Source organism: Nicotiana tabacum, chromosome 13, assembly GCF_000715075.1.
Source record: "Nicotiana tabacum cultivar K326 chromosome 13, ASM71507v2, whole genome shotgun sequence".
Classification (NCBI taxonomy): Eukaryota; Viridiplantae; Streptophyta; class Magnoliopsida; order Solanales; family Solanaceae; genus Nicotiana; species Nicotiana tabacum.
In genome coordinates, this window is record NC_134092.1 from 492608 (window position 1) to 504062 (window position 11455).

Consider the following 11455-nt stretch of genomic DNA (forward strand, 5'->3'; position numbering starts at 1 on the left):
AACCATAGTCACCGCCCCTCTATGACCGTTCCTCATTTTTTGGCGTTTTACAGCCATAAAACTGGAATTCCACCTAATTCCCCTATTTTCGTGTGCTCTAGCCCACGCCTTCCTCGTGAGCCCGAGTCCCCAGACTTGGATCACCTAAAAACTTTTCGGGCTATCAAATTCGACCTAAAAACCATAGTCACAGCCCCGCCATGACCGTTCCTTTTTTTTTGGTATTTTACGGCCATAAACCTGAACTTCTGCCCGATTCCCATATTTTCGTGTACTATAGCCCACGGCTTCCTCGTGGGCCCAGGGCCCCGGACTCGAATTGCCTAAAATTTATCCAGGTCACCAAATACGACCTAAAATAAAATTCGACCAAACGTTGTCACAAGATACAATCATAATCCTACTAAAATTTAGGTCTAATGTCAGTGACGTTTTCTCTCAAATAAAATAGAAATTCATCACGATTTATGATTTTTCGTGTGCTTTAGTCCTTGCCATCTTTACGAATTCGGGAGACCGACTCCGAATCGCCTTATATTTTGTGGGCCCATCATATAAAACCTAATGAACTATAGTCATTGTCTTTCCATGATCGTTACTCGTGTTCTTGTATTTTAGGGCCATAAAATGGAATTTAGCACGAATTTCGATTTTTGTGTGCTAATGTCTTCGCCATTTTCATGAATTCGGAAGATTGGTCTGAATCATCTAAAACTTTGTGGTCCTATCAGAAATGACCTAATGAACCATAATTATTGCTTCAACATGACCGTTTCTCGTTTTTAGGCTTTAGGGCCATAAAATAGGAATTCAACATGATTTCTAATTTTTTGTATACTAATGTCCATGCTATCTTCATGAATTAAGACGATCAGCCCCCAATCGCCTAAAATTTTGTGGGACCATCAGAAATAACTTAATGAATAATAGTCATTGCCTCTCTATGACATTTCCTCATCTTTTGGCATTTTAAGGCCACAAAACAGAAACTTAGCATGATTTATGATTTTTCGTATGCTAAAAGTCCATGCCATCTTTATGAATTCAAGCGACTGGCCCTGAATCGCCTAAAATATTTGAGGCCCATCAGATAAAACCTAATAAACCATAGTCATTACCTCTCCATGGTCGTTCCTCGTTTTGTTTTTGCGTTTTAGGGCCATAAAACAGGAATTCGGCACGATTTGTGATATTTCGTGTTCAAATGTCCACTCCATCTTTATGAATTCTGGCGACTGACCCCGAATCACCTAACATTTTATTGGTCCATCAGAAATGACCTAGTAAACCATAGTCATTGCCTCTCAATGACCATTCCTAGTTGTTTGATGTTTTAGTGCCATAAAACAGGAATTCTACACGATTTCTGATTTTTCGTGTGCTAATATCCACGTCATCTTCATGAATTCGGACGATCGGCCTCAAATCGCTTAAAACTTTTTGGGCCTACTATAAATGACCTAATGAATCATAGTCATTGCTTCGCCATGATTGTTCCTTGCATTTTGACATTTTAGGGCCATAAAATAGGAATTCGACACGATTTACGATTTTCATATGCTAATGTGCATGCCATTTTCTTGAATTTGGGCGACTGATCCTGAATCGCCTAAATTTTTATGGTCCCATCATAAACTACCCAATAAACTATAGTCATTGCCTTTTCATGAATATTCCTCTTTTTTGTAATTTAGGGCCATAAAATGCAATTCAGCACGATTTCTGATTTTTTGTGTGCTAATGCCCATGCAATCTTTATGAATACGGGCGACCGGCCCCGAATCGCCTAATATTTTGTGTGTTACATTACATAATTTCATGTTTGAATAACTTTTAAGTGAATTAATATAAGTCATAGAGTTTAAGGGCCTTTACAAAGATAATAATACATTAACACATGTGTTACAGAAGTATCATAAGAGTTGGAGGCTAAACGGATCAAAGATGTTATAACTTGTACTTTCGGGAAAAACATCGGAGTGCTTTATATGCTAAAAAGGTCTAATTTTAAGGTACTTGAATCATATAATATCTGTGTACTAAGTTTTGAAGTCAAACAAGTTATAAAACAATACGTTCATAATCTTATTGAAATTTGGGTCTCATGTAACTGAGTTTTTTTCTCGATATACTTGGAGTTATATGTCAATACACCTAGAAATTGAAGATATATGAGTTTATTTTTTAACTCATTAAATCGTTCATCGATACAATATCGGAGTAGAGAGATATTTATATTTTTGTGAGACTGCACTGGCAGTCCCTATGGGACCCACTTGGACAGTGGCGGCCTTCACCTATTTTATCTCGTTTATGGGATGAGATTTGCTCATTTTAGACCTATTTCCATCCTCAAACTCTCCAAAGCCTCCCAAATAGTTCCCCCAAGGCTCCAAACAAATTTTATAAAAAACAATAATACACTATAATCCAACAACAAAGTTGGCCAAAGGTGGAGAATAACCTCTCTATGGTGTTGTGATGTGAAAAAGGATGATGGTGAGCTAAGTGAATCTTTGGGTTAGAATTTTATCTACTGCCTAAGGTATATTTAACAGCCTTTTAATTGTGTTTAAGGTTAATTATATGTTGGTTGTGGTGTTGGAGTGAAAGATTACAAGATAGTACTTGAAAGAGGAAGAGATGTTATTTTATATATATATATATATATATATATATATATATATATATATATATATATAAGATTACAAGATAGTACTTGAAAGAGGAAGAGATGTTATTTTATATATATATATATATATATATATATATATATATATATATATATATATATATATATATATATATATATATATGTCTGAAATTTGGGAAAAATAACTTGATTATTATATGGCTTATGTTGTTATGCATGTCTATATATTTAGCAAGTGAATTGATGAAAGAAACATATGAAACTATGAATTGAAAGTGAAGGTTGAGGTGCTAGAGCATATGGGACTGTTTTAAAATATTTATTAGCTAGGTTTCGTCAGGTTATTTATCTAGTAGCTTGGATATGTTATTGTTGATGTTGTTCTTATTGTTTTGGTGATAGTTTGAGTTGGATAGAAGTGGCATTTTATAGAGGAAATAATGTCCAAATTTCTATAAGTGGCCCACTAGCTTAGAAGCATATTTGTAAGTCCTTCTATGGCATTAACTATAAGTTTTACAGTCGTAATGTAGATTGAAGTCTTCGGGAACGTATACGTTGAGTCATTACGTAAACGACAGAGGTATGTAAGGCTTCTTTCTTTCTTGGCATGACTTGATGTAAATATTCCCTTTGAAATAATCATCCCATCGTAAGATTGAATAGTCCTAAGGCTTCCCAGACAAAAGATTAATCATGTTCTTGTGTATTTTCTTCCGATGGAATTCTTCCGAATTTATGATATCGCGTGTGGTCGTCTTGCATTATAATTATATATGGATCTATTTTACTCTACCGAGCCACGGTACGGTATAGTCGGTCGGGTACGGTGCCTATTATAGAACTACTGATCAGTTGGGTATTATCGAACCCTTTGTGACGGGGTACGACCGAGTCCTATTAAGGATGGGTACGACCGAGTACTCTTCGAGGCCGGGTACGTTATGATATGATATGATTTGCCCCACAGAGAAGATTGATACTATATTATATGGCCCACATTGAGTGGCTTGATTTTTATAGTGTGTGTATATATATATATATATATATATATATATATATATATATATATATATATATATATATATATATATATATATATATGGATCCAATAAACATCAAGTTGACCCATTGCTTCTTAGGCACTCCTAGTGCCTTCCAAACAGCTTTGGACACATCAATAATGTTGTTGTATCTGAGGGCATGAGCGCAGCGCCCTAGCAAGGGATCATCAATATGAAAGATGTACTGAATATGTAAGGCAGATACACATAAATAAAATATGAAATGTGAAGGAAGAGCACAGAAGTCTACCTGAAACTCATAATAAGCCTCTGAGGGAATACATTGTCACAATCATTTTAATGTTATTCCAAGTTAATGACCAAGACCATGGAAACGAATAATAAGCAAATAAACGGAAGCTCTTGAACTATTTTCGTGTTCACAAATCAGAAGTAATTATTAAAGCACTACTTTTATATCGAAGCTCTTGCTTGTAGCTTGTCTAATGCATGGCACAAAATGGTTGTCTCACGTTTATGCTTTTGATGCCCTACACCAAACTCCAACATTTTTTCCTGGATAGGAAAGTGTATTAAGAAAATGGACTTTTATCAATATAATAAGAAATTTTCATAAAGCACTATAGTTTAGACCCCAGTAACTCTAGTTTACCTAATTATCATTTGTAGTTATCGTTCAATTGTTATCAGCTTGTAGCACTTGTATTCAAAAGCGCAACGAGTACATCATGTGTCAACTGCATTCGTTCGCGTAACGAATACAACCTGTATCAACTATATTCGTTCGCGCACTTGTATTCATTCGCACAGTGAATACAACAGGTATCAACTGTAACCAAAGTAAAATAAAAGGTATATACGAAGGATACAACATGTATCGATTGTATACAAGGGTGTATACAAAGGATGCATCATGTGTCAACTGTATTCGTTCGCGTAACGAATACAACTTGTATCAACTGTATTCATTCGCGCAATTTTATTCATATGCACAACGAATGCAACCAAGGTGAATACAGAAATACAGAAAAATAAAATGCTCTTGCTGAGAGTCGAACTCAAAATCTTCGCGAACTAAGCGGACGCTTTAACCAATTTAGCTACGAGAGCTTGTTGTTCTCTTATTTTAGTTCAAAATAATTAATCTCTTATTTCATGAATTTGCTATAAAATTCAAATATAACTACGAATGGTAAATACATTATATGTGTTTGACGTGTCGCATAATGTTTCCATATAATAATTCAGCTTTAAATGTCACCGACTATTGTCTAAATCATATAAGGAGATAGTGACTCATTCTCTCAACTAATATGGGACATTTTAATACTCCTAGAAAGTATAAGACTTGACATCTAGAGTGTAGAAAACATAACATAAGGACTCAAAATCGGGTGAACCTATAATAGGGAAAATGCATAAGCACCCCCTCCCCCCGCCTCCCCCCGCCCCGACCTATAGTCGGATTTTCAACTACACATTTTATCTTTGTGGGGATCCTAGTACTTCTCTGAACTATTTTAAAGTGTAATAAATACATCCTTAATTGATGATGTGGCAAGAAAAGTGTGTTCACTCTCTTAAAAGCATGTGAGAGGCAAAATTTAAGTTTAAAACTGATTAGTTTATACAAGTGGCAACTTTTAATTGAAAATGATATCATTATTTTAGACTTAATTAATTATCACTATAACTAAGACTAACAGTATTGTTTTTATTCTTTTTTAAAAAATGGGCCCCCTTTTCCTTTTTCACCGACGACAAATTTGACTCGCCGGAGCCACCTACACCAACATCGACAATAAACTCTACCGTTTTCCGACAACCTTTTTTTTATGAAGAAATCACTCCCGCTCATTGCCAAGCTTCCAAATAGTACATATGATTCACCGGCATCACACCTCTGTTGATTCCTCCGGCAACTGGAGAATAGTGAAACAAATGATTTTAGAATAAAAACCTACTCACACCATTGCTAAATAAATTACCGGATCTACCAAGGTTGATATCCAATGGCGATGAGACTAACATCACCACCGGCGGCGAGTTCTCCATCATTACCGCTCGCAACGACTCGACAGTACTACTCTGGCTCGGACTACGATTTCCATTTACTAATTCACATTCTCCGTCTCTAAAATCGAAAAATAATTTCACATTCGGCGGTGTCCATGTACATAAAACTGGAATATAAAAAGAAAAAAAAATATTAGCTGGCAATGCGTGCACAACACTCTCCATCAGAAATTTGTTTGTCCAGTTTGAAGGGTGTATTTATTTCATTTTAAAAAGGTTTCGGGGGTAATAGCACCCTCGCAAAGATAAAGTGTGTAGTTGAAAATCTAGAAATTCGGCTATAGGTTAGGAGGGTCCTTATGCATTTTTCCCCTATAATATATAGGATTGTTTTGGCTTTAATACCATGTTAAAGCAATATACCTTGGGCCTAATTAACTTGACTCCAAAAAATAGCCCATGAGGTGAGAATTATCCTAAACTACCTAAGAAAATAACGGCCAATTTCCTCAAGTAATTATGTGAAACACTCACCACTTGCTAAAGCGAAGCGTGATTGCCTCAATTTTTCAATAAGCTTTCTATTCTATCCCGGGTAACACCTAGAGCTAGCATTTTCCTATGGTCGTGTCGATGGGTAACACCTAGAGCTAGCATTTTCCTATGGTCGTGTATAGGAGTGGCAAATGGACGGGTCGGATCGGATATGAGCCGGTCAACGACAGATAATTTAAAAACGGATAAATTATCCGATCCAACCCGTATTTAAGACGGATAAAAGACGGGTTATTCGGCGAATAATATGGATATCCATATTATCCATGATTTCTTGAATTTGATCACTTATGAGAGAATTCCTAGTCTCTCAAACTTGAGGAACTCCCAATTTGAGGCTTTACAAATGTAAAAGTTAAATACATTAGTTAAATGATTTTCTAAGTGGATAATATGGTTCTTATCCATATTCGACCCATTTTTAAAAAGTTCATTATCCAATCCATTTGTATTATTTTAACCATTTTGGCACCTCTGGTCGTGTACATCAACTAGGAAGTCTTTCAGCAACGTCAGGGGAATAATATGGAATCAACAGACCTTTGTCTAACCAAATTAGTTTGATGAGAAATAAAATTTATGTTGTTAGACATTATGGAAACTATAGCATGGGAAACTAATTACTACTAGTAATTAATGTACGACGCAAAATCATAGGAGAATTAACGAAGAGGAAGAATAGCAGTTAGCAAAACTAACAAACTTGTTTTGTGCAACCTGAAAAAGCTCTCAGCCCTTTGAACATTTCATAGGCACTTTCCAACTTCAATGCCCCTTTCCAAAATCAAGCATCTTTCTCTTTCTCTCTCCCTTTCACGCCCTGTTTCCTTCTCTTTCATTTGGAGAGTTTGCTTCATTTCTATCGTTTTAGAAGCTTCATCGCTCGCCACTTGCCCAAATGGTATGTTGTTCGCAGTTCTTTCACTGTATAGATTTACGTGATACATATATTTGCTCATTTGCTCAAAAGATAATGAACTCATATAATTTCCTCTTTTTGTTTGATTAGTAGTGACGTACATTTTGAATCATATTGAACGCGAATAGGGAGGCAAATATGTTCATATTGTACGTTTATATGTAATATGAAATGATACTGTATTCTCATTTCTGATTCAACATGGCCAAATCATCGCTTTTGATTTGCTCCAAATTTGGAATGTTGTAATTCGTCATGTATATTTTCCTTGACTCGAGGGACTTCGGAAACAGTCTCTTTACCTTCACGAGGCATAGAGGCAGACGTAAGGTCTGCGTACACACTACCCTTCCCAAACCCACTTGTGAGATTATACTGGGTATGTTGTTATTTATTGTTGTTAATTCGTCATGTATAATATGCCTCTCATGATTTATGCACTAAACGTAATTAAATAATGAAAAAGAAATCAAAGTGTTTCAATAGAAATAATGCAAAATCTTAAATGCTTAAGAGGGTAATTTCTGCACATACCCTCTAATTTAGTTAAAAGCAATTATACCCTTTCTATGTTGAAGTTTCGATTCCTATTCTAATAATCTCTAAGGAAAGATGAACTTTTTAACGTGCCAATTGTTTCTTTAATTTATTTTCTTGCATTATTTTTTTTCTTTCTTCTTTTGGTGCCATTTTGCATAGGCGAATTCGGCGTCAGGAATAGCAGTGAGTGATGAATGCAAGCTGAAATTTTTGGAGCTGAAAGCGAAAAGAGACCACAGATATATAGTGTTCAAGATTGATGATTCAGGGCATCAAGTTGTGGTTGAGAAAGTTGGGAGAAATGATGAGACTCATGAAGATTTTGCCAACAATTTACCTCCCAACGAGTGTCGCTATGCAGTTTTTGACTATGACTTCACCACAAATGAGAATGTCCAGAAAAGCAAGATCTTCTTTGTTGCTTGGTAACAATCTTATCTTTTAATTGCTAATTATTTCATCATGCTGATCATTATCCACATATATGTCCTTGTTGCTTTGATTATTTCTCTTTATAATTGCATTTTATAATTTTTATGGTTTAAGATACATACTAACAGCGTAAAGATTTTTTACAATGTCAGTGCAGTTTAACTTGTGATAGTAGATTAGTTACTATTTTTACTCAGGTTATCATTAATGTTTGCCGTAGAATTTTAAGTGTAATTACCTTACAAGCGACCTGATTGTATAAATATTTTTTATATTGTCAATGCATAAAATTCAACATTAATTTTGTGTGTCGCTAATTAATCATGTTTAACGTTTTACATTCAGGGCACCGGAAACAGCAAGAGTAAGAAGTAAGATGTTGTATGCAAGCTCCAAAGACAGATTCAGGAGAGAATTAGATGGTGTCCAGGTTGAGTTGCAGGCTACTGATGCAAGTGAGATGAGCTTGGATACCTTCATTGGGAGAGCTCGTTGAAAATAATGGCTCTTACCTAAATATATTTGGCCTATATTCATTGGCAATTTGTATACAGGCCCTTCGTTTATTGGATTTTGAGGAATGTGTTCTTTGTTATTTCTTTTACTACGGTGTTCAATTTTGTCTTGTTAGTAGCTAGGCTACTAGTATGATCTTGTGACCATTTTATTAAGAAAGTCATCAATGTTTATTTGAATTTTATACCTATTGCCCTCTTTGTTACTCCAAACATTTATCTGAATTAAGTCCCAAAACAGGATTTCCTTAAGATGATTGAGCTGATAAACCAATGTTCAATATGAAAGTACATAGTTCTTTATTACTTCTGATTGTGAATAAGAAAACAGCTAACTCAGCAGCTAGCCCTTAATTTTGTGTGTCGCTAATTAATCATGTTTAACGTTTTACATTCAGGGCACCGGAAACAGCAAGAGTAAGAAGTAAGATGTTGTATGCAAGCTCCAAAGACAGATTCAGGAGAGAATTAGATGGTGTCCAGGTTGAGTTGCAGGCTACTGATGCAAGTGAGATGAGCTTGGATACCTTCATTGGGAGAGCTCGTTGAAAATAATGGCTCTTACCTAAATATATTTGGCCTATATTCATTGGCAATTTGTATACAGGCCCTTCGTTTATTGGATTTTGAGGAATGTGTTCTTTGTTATTTCTTTTACTACGGTGTTCAATTTTGTCTTGTTAGTAGCTAGGCTACTAGTATGATCTTGTGACCATTTTATTAAGAAAGTCATCAATGTTTATTTGAATTTTATACCTATTGCCCTCTTTGTTACTCCAAACATTTATCTGAATTAAGTCCCAAAACAGGATTTCCTTAAGATGATTGAGCTGATAAACCAATGTTCAATATGAAAGTACATAGTTCTTTATTACTTCTGATTGTGAATAAGAAAACAGCTAACTCAGCAGCTAGCCCTTAATTTTCTTGCTTAGTTCTCTTGTTATAGGCTTTATTTGTTGAGAAATGTGTCACGCTAATAGAAGGAAAAATATTTGAAAGAAAAAAATAATAAATTACATAAGACAAGACAAGACAAGGTTTACGTAGTTGCCTACTCCACGGCCACACAAAGAATAGTTCTTTATTAATTGAAGAGAGAAAGAAGAAGTTGAGGAATGATTTGCAAATGAAAATGCATACCCATTTTATAGGCATTTGAATGCGCTGCTCAGCTAAGCGCTTACATTATAGGAATGCCGATGTAAGCGCTTACATCATACGAATGCCGATTTAAACGCATACATCATAAGAATATCGATGTAAGCGCTTACATCATAAGTTCATCTCTTTTTGATTTTTTTCTTTTGTTTTGTCGACTTTTCTTTCTTTCACATACAACAACATGTTTGTTACTATCAATCTCCCCCTCAAACCTATGTTACATCAAGAAAGAAATTAAAATAAAGATTTGCTATTCTCTGGTGGCGCCTTCACCCTACCAGTCTTGAAGGCTAACTGAGGCAGTGCACAACCTCAGTTTGTCAACACTAACAACTTTGGTCAACATGTCTGACGGGTTCTTCGATCCTGGTATCTTCTGCAGGGAAAGAGTTTATTCACTTATTAACTCTCAGATATGATGATACCCCAACTAGATATGCTTCGATCTTGCATGAAACACTGGATTCTTGGCAAGATGAATTGCACTCTGGTTATCACTGAAAAGCTCACAATTGTCTTGCTCTTTACCTAGCTCTTTAAGAAAATTCTTGAGCCAAATCATCTCTTTTCTAGCTTCTGAGATTGTCATGTACTCTGCTTCAGTGGTAGATAGAGCAACACTTTTCGGAAGTTTGGACATCCAGCTAACAACAGTACATCCTAAGGTGAACATGTAGTCTGTGATACTTTTTTGACTATCCAGATCGCCGCCTAAATTTGCATCAGCAAAACCTTGTAAGATAATATTGCTCTTTTTAAAACAAAATGTCATACGTGAGGTGCCTTTGATATATCGCAATATCCATTTTACACCTTCCTAATGCTCCTTTCCTGGATTTAACATGTATCTACTGACAACTCCAATTGCATGGGCTATGTCAGGTCTAGTGCAAACCATTGCATACATCAAACTTCCTACTGCTGAAGCATATGGAACTTTGAACATGTACTTCTTTTCTTCATCTATCTTAGGTGATTGGTCCTTCGACAGATTAAGATGGCTTCCGAGTGGAGTGCTTCTAGTCTTTACATCATGAAGACTGAACCTGCTTAGTACCTTATGTATGTACTTTTCTTGAGACAATTTTAAGGTTCCTTCAGACCTGTTTCTGCTGATCCTCATTCCAAGCATTTGCTGATCCTAAGTCTTTCATTTCAAACTCCTCCGTAAGTTGTTGCTTAACCATGTTGATCTTATTTATGCTAGATCCTGCAATTAGCATATCATCAACGTACAACAGTAAAATGATATAGGATTTATTAAGATTTTTGATATAACGGCAATGATCCATCTCACATTGTGTAAAACCATTATTATGCATGAATCCATCAAATTTGTTGTATCATTATCGGGGTGCTTGTTTCAAACCATACAAACTCTTCTGCAACTTACACACAAGGTTTTCTTTACCAGAAACTTGAAAAACTTCAGGTTGCTTCATATAGATGTCTTCTTTAAGGTCACCATGCAAGAAAGCAGTTTTAACATCTAGCTGCTCTAAATACAAATTTTCTGCAGCTACGATACTTAACACCAACCTGATAGTAGTTAATTTGAATACAGGAGAGAAGATCTCGGTGTAGTCAATCCCTTTCTTCTCCTGAAAGCCTTTTACTACTAACCGTACTTTGTATC

The 11455-nt window shown here is 35.5% G+C and overlaps 1 protein-coding gene across 1 annotated transcript; it reads left to right on the top strand.

Moving 5' to 3' along the window:
- Positions 1–6993: 6993 nt before the first annotated feature.
- LOC107799623 (actin-depolymerizing factor 10-like) lies at positions 6994–9412 on the top strand. Its single transcript, XM_016622766.2, has 3 exons — positions 6994–7150; positions 7868–8133; positions 8486–9412. The coding sequence occupies exons 1-3, from the start codon at positions 7148–7150 to the stop codon at positions 8634–8636; spliced, it is 420 nt and encodes a 139-aa protein (XP_016478252.2). The 5' UTR covers positions 6994–7147; the 3' UTR covers positions 8637–9412.
- The last annotated feature ends 2043 nt before the right edge of the window (positions 9413–11455 follow it).

What these genes read in the sequence shown, in the direction of transcription:
- LOC107799623 (XM_016622766.2), top strand. An exon ending in AAGATCTTCTTTGTTGCTTG is followed by an intron (nt 8,134 to 8,485) that starts GTAACAATCTTA and finishes TTTTACATTCAG; the next exon opens with GGCACCGGAAACAGCAAGAG.